We start from the raw sequence: 19937 nt of genomic DNA on the forward strand, positions 1-19937 counted from the left end.
TGGGATCAATAAGGCCATTGCTTTGCACCTAGGAATTCTAATAGAACCTTAGTATTAATAAGCAAACATCTTCAGAAGTAGTTTTTCTGCTTAGGCAATCAGAGGAGAACTTAGTTTGTACTCCTGATAAACACTTGAGCTCCCTATGCTTCACTATTACTGCAGATTTAAAGTCCAAGGATGTGTTTGAAACAACATTCCCTGAGACGGAAAATCCAGTGGTACAGAACCAGTTCTGTGTGTCATTTACATGCTGTCTCAAAGGCGTATTGCAGGTTAATCCAAACCACAAATATCCTGGGTCCCCATTCACCGAAACTGAAGGCACCATTTGCGTACATGGGCATTTGTGCTGACAATGAGTTTAATGTTTTTGTGCAAGAATCAGATTTGTAGTGAGCAGATCTCAAGAGATTTGGTATTCAAACTCTCCAGGCTATCTTGGAAAGCCTGCAAACTCAATGCTATTAGTGGATGAAGCCCAGGATTAAAGGTAAGCCTGAAGCTGCCAGATTTTGCAGCTTTCTATATGAGGGTTGTGGTGCAATATCTGGTTATCCCAGAACAAAAATTATATTTCCTTTTCAGAGTCATTAATTAGTAATTTTTTTCTTTTTTTTTTTTTTTCCCTTTAATTAGCTGTGGGCAGAATGGAAATCTTAGAAAGAGATCAGCTCCTGTAATTAAAAGGACTTCCTGAGTGGCACTACTTTGGAAAGGGTTTAATCTTTGTTATGGTGGTACCCATGCAGTATGCTCAGCAGGAAGACTGGACAATGGAAACAGAATTACCACCACCAACATGCCTTGCACAGAGCAGACATCCAACACCAACTTCACCTTCTAGAGTCAGTGCCTATTTTCATAAGGTTTTCCATATTTTCCTTAGACAATAACCTGGATAGAGTGCAAGCAAATTACCTAGCTCCTGCACTCTTTGAAAACACCCCTCCTGCAGTTCAGGCTTCAATTTGCTATCACCCCATGAAAACAAGCTGTCCAAACATTCAAAAAAAAATCACACAGCAGATGAAGCAGCTTGCTGAAAATGGGTTGCCTTTCCTCCCAGGTCTAGTAGTGCATGATTATGAAAAGACAATAATGGAGGTATGCAAATACTGTGAAAACAAGTCGTCACAAAATACTTCGCTAACACACAAAAAATAGCAAAACCACCACAGGGCTATTTGCTGTCCAGCTACAGCTCCTTTGTGTGACTTCACTTAGGCAAAGGAGTGGGAGAAAAAACAGAAACTGTCTGGCTGCTATCCTCATCCATAGGAGGACTGCATTGGTGCATAAGGATTTCTATCACCTCCTTTTTTTCTTTTAATTTGCAGGGATTGCTGGAAGATCTGGAGTGCTCAAAGAATGGCTACGGGCCTGAGCCAGCTTGCAGGATTTGCCTCTGCGGCCAGCTAGACTTGTATCAAAGCCACTGCAGACCTGCTCTGCCTCTGTACTGTGTGCCTAAGATCCCGCATCAGGCACAGCTCAGCTGGAGCTGAAAACAAGGTTACAGAAGCATAAATTTAGGGCATTTTGTGTATTTTGAGAACGCGGTTTTCCTGTGCTAACAGTGCAGTGAGACATCACTGCCCATAAATCTTCACCTGAAGGCAGATGAGGAACAGGAATGACAGCAACAACAAAAAAATCCCAACCCTGCTGCCTTCTTGGAAGAAGGAGATAAGGTCCGAAGAGGAAATAGGAAATTGCCAACTTAAACCTAAGAATTGTAAGAATGTCCTAGTAAGGGATGGTCTCTCCCCATGATTTTATTTTACCGTAGTAACCTGTCGGCCGTGAAGGCCATCTGACCCCAGAAGCAACTAGCCGAGGGAGGTTATGGTGCCTTGCCTCTCTTGAAGTCTGCTGTCCTCACCAGGGGGGTGAGACGGGGAGGCATCACCCTGCAGTTGCACCTGGCAGGTTGCTCCCTGCCTCTCCCCAGTCCGCAGTAGCAATTTGGGGTGGAATTTGAGCGGAATTTTACTTGATACTTTAATCAGCTTTGAAATGGCTAATGTACTGAATTAAAACTGGTTTACTATCATCTTGTGGGTGTTAGGCACTACCGCTTCTTCTTTTCTACAAATCCTCACATTTATCCCCAAATAGCTTCAAAAGCAACAAAGGGTTCTAAGTGAGTTGACCACAGATGTCACAAGGCCTCACCATTGTACCTCCTCCTCCTGTTAGCTCCAGCTATTGCCAGATCACTGTCAACCCAGTCATACCCCATAATGCTGCATTACAGTTGGAATGGTTTGTTAAACTTTATAGCACTTAGAAAGGCTCCTGAGGCACTAAAAATGTCTTGATTCAGAATTGAACTTATAATACCTGCCAAATTTGCAGGTTTGAAACCACTTCCAATAAGAATTAAAAAGGCCCTCTTCGCAGCTGAAATAGGGCTATCAATACTTGACTTGTCTGCCCACGTGAAATTGTGGGTTCTTTTCTCTGACGTCGCAATTTAGTTTAAAATGGCTTTGATGATGACAGGGTACACGCGAGTGATAAAACCATAAAGATGACAGTCTAATCTCACAAAGATGACCGATCACTGATAAGAGATTAAGTCACACAACATTTGAAAAACCAGATTATCTGTCTGCTAGGATAGTGTCTGTGTACACCTCCTGCTGAGCCATGCTGAGATGCCAACAACATACTTCTTAAAAAGCAGGAATGCTTCACAGAATTTCTCAAACCATTGGGATAAAAGAAAGAAAGTAAGAAAAAAGGCTCTGATCTTATATTGAGCTTTTTTTGTCAAACATCCATTTTTCAGGCTAGTAAAGTATTTAGAAGTACAGCATATAAATAATTTAGAGACACTATAAAAAGATCTAAATTAGCCAATTCTGCCCTATAATTAGCACTCACAGCTATGCTGGCAATGGGTGGGTGATTATTAAACACCTTTTATTATCAGTTTTATGTACTACAATAAAAAATGAAAATTATACTTACAAGAATTATTAGACATGCTGGTCCTATAAAACTCCATATAAAGTTATTCTTCGTGCTGAGCCAACATCTGAAAAGTAAACAGCAGAAAATGCCTTGAAATGTGCTATTGTGACTATTGCATCCTTATGTATAGTGATTTGGACACAGAAACAGCGACTTACACTTCTGTGGTGCCATAGTACTTGTATCCCAGTGCAGCAGAGATTCCAACGACCACGGCTGGACTGACGTAGCCAAAGACATAGAAATTCTTGTGCAAGAAACCCTTGTTGTAGATGACTCCCACAACTATAAGGTAGAGGTGAATACCTTCGATGCACATCCACGCAAAAGCAGCTAGAAGGAAATAATGGAGTAATCCAGCAGTAATTGAACAGAAGAGCTAGAAATTCAATCAGAGAAAGCAAGAGTCATAATTTTATTAATACATCTCTGTTAATACAGCAGCATATGCACAGCAACGTAGTAACTCTAAAGTGGTGGTCCAGCAGCCCAGATGTAACGTCTTGACTGACAAGAACTTGGTCTGCACCCACGAGCACACTTGTTCATTAGTGTTTTCTGTAGCAGCTGGTAAAATAAAGAGACTACATTCAACTTTTAAAATTGGTCCACGTCTTCCCAGAAAAACTATATAAACAAATTGACAAGGTTGATCCCATAGTTACAGCTGAGTAGTCTATATGCTTTTCTGATCTAGACAAAGTTCATTTTTATGATTTTGATACGATGTAATTAGGCATCACAAGGAATTATTTCTGAAATAACTTCTGTTACTACAAAGTGTTTGTAAAACGATATTTCTCAATCAATCAATACTGGAGTGCTGCCTCAGGGATAGCAGCTCGTATTTTTTGAAGTAATTTTATATCTTATTCAGCTACTTATAGTAGGTGTTTTTTGATAGTTTATGCATAATTTAATTTCCTAAAACTAATCTGAGATGCAAAAATCAACAGCCCAACTTGTATGAAAAGCAACAGGGACAGGTCAAGACCTTACATGTAGAAAGGAAAGGGGTCCTCCAGCCAACAGCACAGTATCTCAAATGCTAGCTTGGGACTGAAGCTCTGGCCTGGCTTTTAGGGAAAATTGTCACCCAGAGAGCCACCAATGTGGCTTTGTACAACATCCAAACAGATGTGAAAAGTGAAAATGCTAAACACATTGAGACCGCAGTTTTGGTTAAGGTGACAAAGTTTAAATGAAACCCATGGAGCAAAGTCAGTATAGACCAGCTCAGATGAAGGCCCTACTTCTTTAAATGATCATTTTATATTTCCTGGTACTAGACTGGGAAGTCAGCATCACTAGAATGTTCATATTGATACTAGGAAATGCTGGAAGTAGATGGAAGATCGTATCCTATACTATATATTTACTTTACAACACAAAATCGAGACACAAGTGAAAACTACCCACCTTATTACTGTTCATATTAATTCCAATCAGAAAAATAAGTTCCGCCAGGAAAAGGCTGCAGCAGAGGTTTTTGTGAATTGTCGTTCTAGTGCTTTGAATTTCACTGAAGAACCAGAATGTAAAAATGCACATGGAGAGGCAAATCAACGAAATAATTATTCCTAGCTGAGTGATTCTTGTAAGAATGTTATAGTTTGTAACACCCTGGGGGAAAATTATAATATAATATTTAAAAGAATAGCTTTGTACCTTCTCAAGAAAGACCTCATTCTATAATACAATTCTTTTCTTCTTTTCTACAAAATATTAATCAAAACTGTTTGTAGAATTTCACTGCAAATGTACACTTTGGATAATCTAAAAAGTATTGGGTTTTTTGTGAGACAGATATAATTCTAGGGGAAATTAGCAATGAACTGTATATATTCCTGCTTTTGCATTTTCTGATATTTCTTAACAAAACTTTTTATTAACATCAGTATCTCCTAATATGATTTTAAAAATCAGATCATTTTAGCAAAGGACAAATGCACTGGCAGTAGGACATATATTAATATGATATGAACATTTTCTAATATAAAAGAACTTATCACAGCAGTGACTTAGATAAGCAAAATTGAATAACCGTCTTACTGAATTTGCAACATGATCAAAACAAGACTCTGAAATAACAATCACTTCAAACACACGCTATTCCAGATATGTAACATGAACATTCTCCAAAGAAACACAGGCTATTTTAATACTGGATGTGCATATTCTCTGTATAGGAATACAGTTACATTTGCTGCTTGATATTTGCACAAAGAATCTCTGAAATACATGACTGTACATCAGCATAAGGATAGTATTCATCTGACCACAAAATATATCTAAGTTTTTTTTTTTCTAAATAAAGGACAAGAGACTATTCTCCTCCCAGCCTTCCTTTTCAAAATAACTATATAAGTACCTGCAAAGGTTTTAAATTTGAACTGAAGACTTAGGTTGCTATTTAGCAACCAGGAAACAGCCTCTACCAGCATGAAATTCACAGTGTGAGAGAACTGTCTCAATACAGTATATTCATGCTAATATTCTGCTTGCTGTCAGTTCCAATACCTTATGAGGCTGCCTCCTGAGGCAGGACCTGAGCTCCTGCAGATCCCCACGCAGACCCTGGAAATCTATGGGCCTCCTTAAGATAAGAAGGACATAAATTGAGTGGTCATTCTCACTTTTGTGCTGGTCATGAGTGTCTGTATTTAATAGTCATAACCATCAAATTGATTATGCTGCTGCAAACTCTCAGGAGAGAATTTAAAGCAGATTTTTAGATGCCAAGGTTAGACAAATGGGTGGCAAAGTTTTGTGAGAGAGAAATTCAGGGCCATATGGTTACTGACCACCAATGAATGCCAGTTAAATCCCACAGCAGCCTTAAAGTGGGATTTAAAATTAAAAGCAATGCACCAAAAATAAGCACAACAGACTGTGTATTTGGAACAAGATACTTTGCTGCATCACTGCTCTGTAATACTGCAGAAAGGACATAAGGAAATTCAAACACATATGGGAGGAATTTTGTTTGCTCTGTGCACAATAAATTGTGTGTTTGCTGAACAAAAACAAGAGACAACCTAAAGGGGGAAAAGTACATAAGTTGTACTGAAATAAAAACATAAGGAATGAAGACAGGAGAAGGTGTCAGGTAAAACACTAAATTAAAATAGCACTTACAACAGAGCCACCTGAGGACATCAAAACAGCAAAATGAGTCAGATGATTACATTTGCATGAGATATGAGTGGAGTTGGAATGTGTCAGCTCACAGCCTTCTGTAGCCCAGTTGCCATTCATTGTGTCTGCTGAGTAGTTCCAAAACGCACATTTAATATCTTTATCTGCAGTCTGGAACAGAAACAAGATGTTTTACTGACGGCAAAAGGCAGGATATTTCCCATCAAGAGACCTTTCTTACGTTAGCCAGCACAATTCATTAAAAATTGCTTGTTACCATTGGAAAGTTGGGAAACAAAAAGCACATTCTGCATGGCCTATTCCAAGCAATTAAAACATAGCTGGGGATGGAAGTATTTTATCCACACAGCTAACACCCCACCAAACATGTAGGCTAATCAGATTACTGAATCATTCTGGCATTTGCAAAGGTGTTGGAATTTTTACCTACTGAAAACATTGTTATATATACACCTGCACCTGCTGAACATGGACTAACCCCAAGGTTACAGCCACATTGCTCGTCCTGCTCATAGTCCCTTCCAAATGAGCAGGTAAAAACTGCGACTTACTCTGTGCATTTTACAAAGTAATCTGGGATAAAGCCAGGGTCAAATCACACCTGCTGTATCAGGTGTGAGGACAGCAATGAATAAGACCATTAGTATTATTTATTACAGTTAGTGCTTACTAACACTAGTCAAAAATAAGGTCCCCACTGTACTATAGGCTGTATAAATATATGCAAATTTATAAAAAGATGATCTCTAGCTCAAATATTAGAAGGCAAGTAACAAATTTAAAAGCTGCATAACCAAGGTTAACACCTTGTCCTACTGCCCACCTCCCTACAGAGTCACTTTCTTGTTATGTTTCTGATAATTCTTTGTGCCATGTAAGGTGATTCTTCACATACAAGTGAAGTCAGCAACATCTGTATATACTGGAAGTAAACCTCCCAGTTTTAAATAAATGTGCTCATATTTCATATTGACATGCTTAACCATCTGATAAGCTTTCAGACCCCCCCCCCCCCCCCCCAAGTACAGAATAGTCAAGATCCTCTAATATTCTCTGGTTCAGACATCTACATTTTATTCATACTACAACCCAGCAATGATGGCATTGTTGCCCTCGCTTTAGTGCCATAGAAATTTTCGGCTGTATCATATTTAGTATATTGCACTTAGGCTGTCACATTTAAGATTAATTTTATTAGAGAAATCGATGACAAACTCATATCAGCAAACAACAGAATCACGTCTCAATATATCATACACTACAGGTATGGTTGCATCACATAAAATGATTATCTATTGTTTTGTTTTATTTGAAGTTGATAATAAAAAACCCCCTTACCTTGGCATACTTTAAGGTAAATGTTATTTTCTCAAGCTCATAGAGCGTAGGTGGATTTGAGCTAATTGCAACAGCTATAACTGATGAGCTTACTGTCTGTCTCTGCTCTGAAGTATCTTTCGAGGAGAGGTTTTTAGGCGATGAAAGCAAAGAACCAATATTGCTATACCGCAGAAAGACAACTGCAACGGTGCCTATCAATCAAACAGACCATGTTTAGTAGTTTGTGGGTTTCTTACAGAAGAACAAAATTGAAGACATTAAGGAAACAATAAACAATAGACATTATTACTGCTATTGCATAAAATATGCAAAACAGATGGAATCTTTGTGGAATACTTATAAAAATGTTTTAGAGACAATGAAATATAGCTTTATTTAAAACAATAGAACTGCCATTAGAAATAAAAATGTGCGTTTGCATTGGAAATTCTAATTAGATATATGCATATATATTTTTTCTAGAGTAATATATGCTTGCTGCTGTTCTGCATTTGGCTACACATGTGGTGTCAGGTCTCATAAACTAAAATGGCTCAGGCCCGAGGTAAATACTGGGCCTCCCTGAAGTACCTGTCTTGCTTTGACTTCCATTACAGTGGAGCCAGGATGGAAGACACACAGGGAAAAAGAAAGCAAAATGTATTTTAGGATGCAATGCTGATCTGAAAAAATGTCATGATTTTTCTCCCTGGTACCAAGATAAACCACATTTTTAGGTACTGATAGGTGGTGAGATTCAGATTAGCTGGAAGATTAAGATTTAAAAAATCTTTTCTGTTTATTAGGTTAGGTGGTTAAATTCCAGAGCTGGTTAAACACATATATTTATTTTTAGTGATGACAGTACTTGTAAGCCATTTCTGTAGCACTCTGAGGTCCAAGCCAAGATCTGGGCCCTGCTGGTTTTGGTACTGAAGAACCCATGTTCTTGCCCCAGTGAACTACTCTCTAAACAGAAAAGATGCACCGATTTGTGGAGGAGGAGCAACACAGAGAGTTAAAGGGCCCCATTCAAAGTCACACATCAGATCTATAGCTGAGAAAAAGGATAAGGCTCAGGTCTCTGGTACCAATATCCAGTGTTAAAACTCACCGGATACTCACTGTGCTACTAGAGATGTTAGAAATATCAGTCCTGAGACAATAAAGGGGTAGGAGAGATGGTGATAAAAATACCTTGACTTCTCTGTAGTTAGCAGGGCTGAAGCTCAGTCTTGGTAAACTGCACATATAGTTATTTACTAGCGGGAACAAGTCTATCCAAGGTGTTTATTAACCCACCTACTCTCCAACCTTTGTTTCTTACCATTAGGATGAGATTCCTCCCTCTTCTTTGGAGAGATCTTTATGTAATCTCCCCCTGTGTATACATGAGGGTGAATGTGTTTCATGTGGTGTGAATCAAAAGCAAAAACCTTGAGTGCTGCAAAAGAAGAAAAATACTGTACAAATCACAGCTCCATTACAGTCTACCATAATTTACAGTTGGGTTAATAAATGTGCTATTGGATTGCATAATTACCGCGAATTTTAAGAATATATCACTGTGCCAAATATTTCAAGAAAAATGCTATTAATATAGCATGTTTGCTTAAACCTCTATGTTTTGTTATTTTCATGCCTACATTTTGCTCTCATACTTTTTACTGTTTCCATGAAAAATATAGTCTTTTATTTACCTTGCATTAAATTAGGCACTGGAAAGAACAATGTAGGTTACTTTAGGAAGAGCTATTGCTTTATTAAAAATGCATTTCTGAAAGGGACCACAAATCACAATTATAAAAAGCAAAGCATAAAATTCTCTACTGAATAGTAACATTTGATAAAAGCCAATTTTTGAAGAGTATATATTTTATAGTTATCTATCCATGCTACCAAATGCACATTGCACCATGAAATAATGATGTGTCTTGTCAAAAGCAAACAAACAAGCATCACCCCTCAGGACAAAAACTACATTAGAGGACATTGAGCTCTTTACTTGGTTCATTATAGTGCTGAGTTTCAATCACCCAGGATGGGAACAAAAAAAAGTCAATCAGGCCTTTTTTAAAAAACAAAACAAAACAACAACAAACAAATCTAAAACTTGACTGATGGAGGAATATCACTAAGCTAGACCATCTGCATTGCTTATAGCACAGCACACAAAAATAATATGAGCTATTCAATAGACCAGCTGTCAGAAAAATGTTTGTCAGGATGTAAGAAATACTTTTCTGTGGCTGAAGTTTTGAAAAGCTTGTAGTTCAAGAGTTTGCACCATAAAAAGCAGTGGGGAAAGAAGGGTAATGTTGTAGGTCTTGTCCCAAAATAGATGTGTGGGACACATATGAGCCCTGTGGAAAACATACTCATGCTGAAAAACAATAACAAAAAATTTTAGTGTTTGGGGCCCATCTGGAAAAGAGCTCATACAGTTTCCCATTTTAGAACAAAAGCAAGCCGAAAAATCATCGACCTTTCAACATGGCAATTCCTCCCCATTCTCTTTATCAGCTTTTTTTGTCGCCTTGGTCTGACTGATGTCTACACTGCCACCAGAGGCTGCACCTGAATCCTCTCTTCTCAACCTGCATGGCTTCAGCTCTCTGGCCACGAGAGCCTCTGCTTTCAGCCAAGGTGGCCGGGGGAACAGGGGCTTCACGGCCAGCTCCTGGCTCCACTCTGGATCTGCTGCAGACCCAGAGGTACTTTGCACTAGCATAAATCTGCTTCTATGGAGTTTATGTCATGGAACAAATCCCTCCCTATTTTTTCATCACTCTTGCTGATTTAGGTTCAGAAAGGTGAGGGAAGAACAGGTGGTTTCACCTGCCTCGGGACCAAAGGAGGAATCTTTCTCGTCAAGTCATTTTATAAAATGGCAAACCAGTAAGAGGCACTGAAGGACTGTATTGAATCTAAAATAAGAAGTCAGGTCACACACAGTTTGGGTACATTCAGAAGAATAAAGATGAAAAAGTGGCCATTGCCAAAGGAATCAGCAATGCTTTATTAGGATTTTCAAAAGTGGCTGGTATAGCCTTACTCTACTCCCATTGAAGGAATGGTAAAGCCATTATTACCACAGGAAAATCAGCAGGAGTTTGTGTGAAGACACCAGCGCACAGCGAGAAGGTAGGAGAGCAAAATGGTGCAGCTGAGACTAACCAATTCTCCTCCTCTGAAATTCCTCTTAAAATGAGAGATTTCTCTGAAAATAAAGCCACTCAAGATCAGACTCACTAGGTACAATCCTTATTCCAAGTTCATTTACAGTATCTTCACTGAATCAAAAAGAGTAAAAAATCTGTATAGAGCAAATCCAAATTTCATTCCACTAGTGGTTTTTATGCATACAAGATGCATAGGATAATTTTGTGCATGGAAGGTGAATCCAGATTCACTGTGACAGAGTGACTATAATGAGAGATTGAAAGAGAATCTGAAAGGACAACTTCCCACAGCCTCTCAAGTTTTTTCTGGGCTCTGGGCTCAAATGTTCAGTCTTTGAAAATTATGATACCTACACTGAAAGTCAGGTGTTAGTTATGAAACTCATACAAATTAACACCTGTGTGTTTCACATAACACCATTTCTAATCTTCATAATTGTGCTGAAAAGCTCCTCAGTGTAATCCACATCTAAAGTATACCTTAGATTAATTTTCTTTATCTTACCTATGTCACTTGCATTAACATCTAGCTGTGTTGTCTTTTTGAAGTTCTGTGACATGAGAAGCATCGCTTGTTCTGCAGTATGCAGCAGCTTAGTCAGGCTCCGTCTTTGGTTATCTACAGGAAGAGCTTCCCAGACTGCAATTTTGTCTTTTTGTAAAAAATTGTTCACAGTGTTAATCAAAACCTGTAAATAAAAGAATATGTTTAAGTGAAGGAGTCATACGCTATATGTAAAATAAGAAAAACCTCCACAACTTTAAGGCTTGATCCACTCACGTTAATGGTTGTATTACAAAGTGCTTCATTGTCAGAAACAGAGTAATGCATGGTATTCAACGATGAGTAAGATAATGCTTCAACATATGAAATCACATCTACAGGTAAAAGCGGTCCCAAAGTATTTTTATTAATTTCTTGCAGCATCTCCAGGGGTGTTTTTAAATGACTAATCTGAAAAATACAAGAACTCACATCTTAATGAAACAAGTAAAGTCACATTTCTGCAAGTGAAAGTAAACCCAGTGCAAATGACTGATTTCTGTGAATTAACATACTGGCTTTTAAGATGCTTGTGCATAAGAAGAGGTGCTATTTAAATCAACAGGTTGACCTATAAAGTAATGGTGTTACATATGTGTGGTATAACCCTAACAAGCAACTATGTTTAAAAAAAAGTCATGTGGTTACTCCGTTGATTCTTTTCTATGAAATTTTAGCTGAAGAGGTGGGAGCAGATGGGCAGTATTTGTACATTTTGTGGTTGGTTTTTTTCAAATGCAGATTATAAAGCACGTAGTTTAGTGAAACTGTACTGCCTATTTCACCTTCACTGCTTCAGTTTATGAACTGCTAAATGCACCTACATAAAACAATCAGTTTAAAAAGTAATAGGCTAGAGAGGGCAAGATGAAGATTAAGATTGCAAGTTTCAGTCTCGTGGCTGAACAAGAGAAGAATTCTTACTTCACAATACTGAAATCTAGTGAGATTTTATCCATCAAGGAAACCCCAACACCTGATTTTGTAAGATCCATAGTCTCTACTGCTGAACAGCTTTTATGGGGCTTGCTTCATCTTCGACTGCAGCTGAACAGAACTAGAACACAGGCTAAAAACTAGGCTAAAATCTGACGTGCTGGTATTTACAGAAAATTGAAGTATTTTGACTTATTACTTTGATTTAAGTTTAGTTTGACTACATATTTAAAAAAAAAATCTCACTCTAAGATTCTGCTATGGCATTTACCATGTCTTTGCATGTAAATGTGGTAAGCATGTATTATATTTAATATAATGTATTACATTGCAGGTTAACATAGAAAGCATGTTAATACAATGTATATCTTACACTAGGTTAATAAAAACCTTTAAATTAATATCTTTCTGAATCTTGTAACTGGCAAACTGCTTAGTATAAAATGCAAACATATACAATTGGTTTTAATTTATTTATGCTTATGTTTCATTTATCCTTTTAAATTAGACAATACTATAGCTGCAGACTAATGAATAGTGAATTCATTAATATTTTTTTAATTTGCTTCAGGAATCTCTGCTCCTGGTGAAAAAAAATCTTGAGTCCAGAGACTTTGAGTCTATAAATTCTGTAGCAGTTTGCATACTATGCTTTGAGGAACAAATATACTAATATACCAGGATGCTATTGCTCCAATTTCTACTTTGTCACTTGTTGACATTACTTTTGTAAGCTATCTTGCTGCCTTTCACTCTGAACAAGCAAATAGTTGCACATCAGTAAATGCAGCAGTGTGTAACTTCAGAAATTACAGAAACAGTTGAGTGATTACCACACTTCTGAATTTTTCATGCATCATGACTCACTTCGCTGGAAACAGAACACACAGATTCCCAGCAAGTTATTATCATGATTTGAACATACAACCCAGTTCAAATAATTTGAAATTATTAAAAAGACTTCTGTAAACATGCTTAAGTTCAATTGTGTGCTTTAAGCATTTGTTAAAAGCTCCTTAAGAACTATTATATTTGAAATAACAGTTTCAAACAGAAACAGTTAAAGGATTTGGAAATTAATCTATAAACCAATGCTACTTACTCCAGCTAAAGTTCTATTAATATGTTCAGTTATACAGTCTTTGTATAATGCACACTTGGCCTTCGGATTTTCTGTAGAAATTAAAAAGAAACTAATTATATATTGCAGTTTATTCAATATTCAATATATACTCATTGTAAGAGCTCTTGTCTAAGTAATTCCCCAAACCACCAGCATTCTGAGTGTGTGCATATAGGACGCAGCACTCCATTCTCAAGCTTCAACTACTAAGACTTTATCTTGGCCAAAGTTACAGCACTGGATTGGACTCTGAGCTTTTGTTTTACTCAGGTAGAAGGTTTGGCCCCTTTCCTTGGGACTTCCGCTGGTGAAGTTAAGAGGCAGCTTAAATTTACAGAGAGGAATACAGATCTGACAACTATGAGGAGGTGACCATCATTTCAAATGGATTTCATCACACTGTTTAGCAAAAATACATTTACGAAATGATACTATTCTCAGGAAATGTAGATGCCACTGCCTTGCCTCTTTTTCATGTCTTGCTGATTAATCTAACTGAAGATAAAGAGGCACTGGTGGGTTTCTCAGAAGATGTAGCTCTATAATAACACATAAACCTTTATAATATCATGTACCTTGGCAGGAAGTGCCATCATTTGGCTTAAACTGCAATTTTCCTGTGGATGGTTGATAACCTTCCTTACAGGAGCAGTTAAACCCTCCATCCACGTTTTCACATTTTGCATGATCTCCACAGGCAACAGTTCCTTCATTGCTGCACTCATCTACATCTGCAAATATCGTGAGAAATTGAATTTTTTATTAAGTATTTACAGACTAACACCTTGCTGCTTTGTTGATAATAGCCCTGCACACTGCAAGCAGTTTCATAATAAAATTTCATGGAATAAAAAAAAGCAAAAGCTAAAAAGGCAAACTTAATGGCAAAACACCTGCCAATTATAATACTTAGGGATTAGAAGGATAAGTCATAATTGATCATATTTTTATACCACCACCTTTATTACTATGTAATACTGCATCATTCATGTTTTAAAACCATGAGTGTAAATATTAATTCTATCATAACAAAATGCTCGGTATGATGCAAATCATCTGAAATCCATTTTCCAGAGATTAGACTAAATAGATTTTCTCAGCCTTATGATTCAGTTAGAAAAGAGAAGGAAAACTGCAGCCTTTTCTTTTAAGTCACAGCTTTAAAAAGATGCTACAAAAGATCACTCTATCCATCTCGTTAATCTAAGATTTAAGCTGTGTGCCCTTTAAAGTGCTTGGCATGTCTTTTTTTTTAATCCACATTTAAATTATATTTGCCTAAAATGGCTTTTGTACATCTAAATAATTTGCCATTAGGCAGACAGGTTCAGTAACTGGGTGGGGCACAGTCCAAGAGTAAAACTGATGAATTCCGGTAAGGGAACCCATGAATTGATCAATTTAGGAGACCTGGGTACTAACTTTCTGGCTGGAGTAAGGATTATTTTGCATTATTTGGTTGGCTGATCAAATAACTCAAAGGAGAAAGTAAACTGGGAACAATACCAAATAATTCTGAAGAATGAAGTAATGGACTGTGAAGTGCTGTGCTGGAAAGGAGAAAAAAGTGAACAGTTTTGGGACAGGTATATCTGACAAAAAGAGTTGAAAAATGAAGAAGTGATATGTGAGCAGTTTTAAAGGAACAGCCTGAGAACTGAACTGAAGGAAAGTAAAGGTAAAGTGGGCAGGGAGCAGATGAACCAGAGAGGAAGACAACCTAAGTTAAGAAGTGGCATGACACTGAATGTGGGAAAGAAATTGGTGAAAAAGAGGAACTGATTAACTGATTAGTGGAGGAGAAGAGCTACCTGAATTGATAGGAGGCCTTTGTGCAGCCAGATGGGTGTTAAGAACAGACAGACAGAAAGCAGATATAGGGGGCTGGAAATGCACTATTAGCATATAGGAACTATTTTTGCACTTTCATTTTGATACAAGATTGTTGGTGGTTTTCAAAAAGGAGTAGAACAAAAATGAGCAATAAAGTATGTGAAATAAGGTTGCTAGAGAAACGGAAATTGTGGAAAGCCGGAAAAATGTACTGCCCATCTGTGGATATATCTAGGGAATGCAGAAAGATGTCTGAAGGATACTTGGGGGCCATCTGCTTATTTGGACAGCATTATTGGTAACTTCGTAGAACATTTTTTTCTAATGGCAAGAGAGCCTCCATAAATAATTAGATGAATGCTTTTTTTTTTTTTTAATACAAAGCAACTGTAAAATGCATTTAAACATTTAATGGAGTATGCCAGCAGTTTCTGCATTCACACAATTTTTGCTGCTTTGTGCTTAATTCCCCAGCTCCCTTTCTTCTGCTTGTAATCCTAGACGTCTTCCTGGGGTTCAAGGAGATGGTTGAGGTCCCACCTCACTTTCATATCCCTATTTTCCTCACTGAGCAGTGGCTCCGATTTGTACCTGAAATGCTGTGGTTTAAGCCTGAGGTTCAGAAGCTCCCACTGAAAAGCCATCCAGACTCTCGCATGGCACAGACGGGAAGGAGAGCAGAGGCTAGAGGCACATTTGCTCTCCCCAGCACAACCACCTCTGCTCTTCAGGGAGAGTTGCCAAGGAGGCTGCGTGTTGGAATGGGTTGGCACAAGCACTGAAGTTTAAAGTGTGAGGTTGAATTACAATTATCTGCATTAGGGCAATAGTTTGTTTCCACATTTAATGCCCCAAACTGCAAATGTTTCTCTTTAATGAGCCAAGTTTTGCATTATCCATATTTGTCTGGTTTCTGTGACCTCAGTATTCATACTCATGGAGCTAATATACTCATGGAGTTATACATCAATGAATCTGGCACAAGTGAAAAGCGGGGGGAAAGCGTGATATAGTGCTACACACAGGCTACCTCATAATTAAATGCTGTCATTTAAAGACATAAGGCTAAAGTTCTTACTCTTGGCATTTAAATAACCTCTCACACCAGTAAATTATGAAGCTCTTTCTGAAACAAGTGGGTGCCTGTCAGTGCCCTGTTGTGTGACTCTGTGTAAGACAGACAAACTTTGAATGAATTGAAGCGGAAAGGGTGAAAACCATGACAATAGCTGTTTGTACGGCAAGAACACACATCAGCCTTATACTAAAGATTTCTTTGGCCTTGTCAGCTACACGGAGGAGGACGTGTACATCTTAACAAGATATTCAGCACATAATGCGGTGCTAAAACACCAGCAAATGACAACAAGCTTTGTTAAAGCTTACAATGACGTAAAAATAAATAAATATTTGAATACTTTCTAGACTACCATTGCTAAGTATCAGGTTTCCATGTGATTTACTGATCAAATATTTCAAAATTATTATGATATTTTGCTTTCATGAACCTTTAGTTTGGTAAGTCATTTATTTGTCATTATTGGGCAGTCACACAAATTACCCTTCCTTTTGTAATTATGTCAGATATTAAGTGTAATGGAGATTTTAATGAGAAGTCAGGAATATCCAAAACAACAGCAGAAACTCAAGCATCGAGGCACATCTCTGGCAACAGGATGGCTATTTAAAGCCTGATAGAGACACCCTGTCGAGTATATGCAAATAGACTTTCTGCAGTTGAGTTGTCCATATGGAATGAGTCCTCATCATGCCTATCTAATTTACAGTTTCCTGGAGGAAAAAATCTCCTGGATGACAAAATTAAAAGGCAATATGCCTGATCTTGCAAGGTACTAATCAGCTTCGTATCCCTTTTAAATCAATGACATTGTCAGGGGCAGCCAACAATTTGTGACAGTTGCAAGAATGCTGCTTTTAAGTTCCTGCTTTGAAATACTGTGTGCAGTAGCTGTAGGTTTTTGTTTCTTATGTTTTGTAGTTAACCAAATATGCAATTGTTGGACCACACACGGACAACAGCTTGTCAGTGCTTTCACCAGTCCAATTTTACTGGAGCTTTGGGGTGAGGATCTCGAACCATCCTCCTTGATCTACTATGGGAGGGGGACTGGGCTGCCAAGGCTTGCGTGAGCAGTCTTCACAGACAACATTCCTGGGCAAAGGTTGAAGAACAGCAGCTTTTTAAACAGAAGAGCATTTGCCATAGCTCTGCAAAAAGCCCTGGCCTTTTAGTAAATATTCAAAACAAATCCTGGAGCTGAACTTTGAAGCTTTTATAATAGCTCCGATCAGAAAAATAATATCACCAACACCACTTAGACTAGTGTGAAAATAGATTTATAACCTTTTATTTTATTTCTGTGCTTTGTCACTCCTCATTTACTGCAGCAGGCAAGGAAATTCCAATTAAATTAAAAGTACTGAGAACAGTTATTATGTTCGGTCTTGCCAATTACTGGATTGTACCTACATCGCTTTGATTCTTCACCAGTCAGTCAAGACAGCTTGATGTCTACATTATACCTTCTGCTTATTAGTAGCTTGCAAGTGATTGAAAAGTTCAATTGCAAAGGACTAGATGTTCCCTCCCTGTGTCTCCATACTGTGGAAGGCAGCAGCACACAAAGTAGAAATGAAAAAGCCTACAAATGGCACAGGTAAAAGAAAAGTTAGCAGTGTGGCACAATGCCATATCCCATCCAGTGTACAACTCCCCTCTCGCAGAAAAGAATGTGATGGAGAATGGGTGCCTTCCCAGTGCTCTCAGAAATACCTGAAGAAAACTAATAGTATGTTCCTGGAAAAGGCAGAGTGGCATGGATATCACTTCCATTTTACAGATGGCCATTTTCACATTTTTACTCTGTTGACGAGGGTGAAAAAAGTAGGTTTATATTTCACCTTTTTATCTGCAGCCAAACATTCAATAAAATGTGAAGTCTGAGGAAAAAGCATGGCTTTTACACAGTAAATAGATTTTAATAGCTCATGTTCAGGACAGCAGAAAAATATCATCTTCAGAAATATCACATCTCTGCACTCCTTTTTTTTTTCTTCTCCATTTCCTTTCTCCATCTCTTTTTCTCTCTCTCCCTTCCTAACCTCCAGTTCCTCCTCTATCTGCATTTTTCATTGTCATCTCTTCACCAATTCTGCCCGATAACATGGATGAAATACTGCTGACTCTCAACTCAAAACTCAACATTTTGATTGGACTAAGGGCGAACTGACATTTCCCAAGGCTGTTGTCTCAAGTTTTCTTTTAATCCACTACCTTGAGAGTTATAATCCCTTTGTATTCGGAAGTTTAGTATAGTATTCAAAGAGGGGAGGAACACACACGCGTATGCACATTGACTTTGAAACGGACTCACTCGTACACACACTGTGATGTACCACACTTGCACCACTGGGAACTCCAGATAGGTTTGATGGCATAAACAAATAGGCTGCATAAGGGCATACTCTCCAAAATTCAACCACTGTATTTTTAAAGTTACTGCCATATATATTATACATATATTAAAGAGCAAACTTAAGACTTTGAAGAACCTGAAAATATTTTGGGGCCCTAAAAACTTGGGTAGGATGGATACTTGGTAGCTCTGTTCTCCAATTTGTACTGGTTAACTTGCACTGTATTTACAGTGACAACTTTGGTGTTTGCTTCAGCTGTGTGTAGTACACCCTCAATACACTACTGTCAGCTGCTTTTGTGCAAGTCATATCTACTACCTGTAGCAGCAGATCCATTGGGTACAAAATATCCTATTATGGTTTCCCTGACAGATAAAGTAGAAAATTAATTGTGGATCAAAAGGTTGTCTTTAGGACTCACTGCTTGGTAAAGTAATTGGTACACTTGTTTAATGAGAAAAGGTGCCTACAGGTAATTTTTTGTTTCAGTGTGAGTTTTGGAAGCTCTCAGCTCCTCCCACATGGATTTGCAAAAAGGAGAAGAAAAGTGGTAAACTAACTCCCAGTAGAGGATAAAAAAAAGATGTCTGCCCAGTAAAGAAAAAAAGGGGGAAAAAAAAAAAAAAAAGAAATTAACGAGCTAATGGTAAAAAGCTGAAGTGACACAAGAACAGTCAGGGAAGTAACCTTGAAGACAAAACTTCTGAAGCTGAGGAAACATCATAATGTAAGAATCAAAGCCTGGACCAGAAATGGTGAGAATATTTACAGCAAAATGTGCTAACAGTCTCAATCCCAGCTAATTTAAGAACCATTCATAGCGGCTGGATAAAGCAGAGCTCCTTTAGATGGATGTGAGCAATGGGCAAGAAATGTTGATTAGATCACTTTCTGGCTTAATATGCAGTCATTCCGCTGATATTAAGAGCAGTAAGAAGAGAGGTTGTCAGCACTCACAAGCTCACAGGAGACATATCTAGAATGAGGCACAGTCAGCATAAAGGTGTAAAGGGCAATAGATTTATTTCTCATTTTCCCATTCCCTGAGGACTGTTGCAACATACAGAGAAAATTACCAGGAGTTTGAAAAAAGAGAAATAGTTACAGTTCTTCGATTCAAAGGAAATCCTAAAGGATTGCATAGTTGTTCAGAAATAACATTTTTCCAGAGAACTTTTCCTCCCCTCTAATCTTGAACATGTTCCATCCAACTGCCTCAGAAACAGAGGCTGATGGGTGGCACAGGAGGTAGGATAACTACTGATCTTGGTCATTGCTTTTGATCAGACCTGGAAAATTACCAAAAATATCCCAACCAAAGCCCCAAACAAAAAGATATTTGGAGCATAGTAGGTCAAACGTATAGGGAATTTTGTTGGTCCAGAGCGAGCTGAATGCAGAATACTTTGTCACTCTCTTT

At 38.0% G+C, this 19937-nt stretch overlaps 1 protein-coding gene across 2 annotated transcripts in view; it reads right to left on the minus strand.

Moving 5' to 3' along the window:
• ADGRL4 (adhesion G protein-coupled receptor L4) overlaps positions 1-19937 on the minus strand; it is a 76213-nt gene that overhangs the window by 16001 nt on the left and 40275 nt on the right. Inside the window, exons 5-14 of one of the 2 annotated variants that reach the window (XM_009918655.2) lie at positions 13822-13977; positions 13226-13296; positions 11425-11598; positions 11149-11332; positions 8789-8905; positions 7480-7673; positions 6121-6291; positions 4402-4605; positions 3141-3361; positions 2980-3046 (exon numbers count right to left, since the gene is read on the minus strand). In XM_009918655.2, the coding sequence (XP_009916957.2) occupies positions 2980-3046; positions 3141-3361; positions 4402-4605; positions 6121-6291; positions 7480-7673; positions 8789-8905; positions 11149-11332; positions 11425-11598; positions 13226-13296; positions 13822-13977 (1559 nt within the window). The remainder of the gene's footprint in view (positions 1-2979; positions 3047-3140; positions 3362-4401; positions 4606-6120; positions 6292-7479; positions 7674-8788; positions 8906-11148; positions 11333-11424; positions 11599-13225; positions 13297-13821; positions 13978-19937) is intronic. The other variant, XM_069789046.1, reaches the window with a different exon arrangement.

This window comes from Haliaeetus albicilla, chromosome 8 (assembly GCF_947461875.1).
Source record: "Haliaeetus albicilla chromosome 8, bHalAlb1.1, whole genome shotgun sequence".
Taxonomy (NCBI): Eukaryota; Metazoa; Chordata; class Aves; order Accipitriformes; family Accipitridae; genus Haliaeetus; species Haliaeetus albicilla.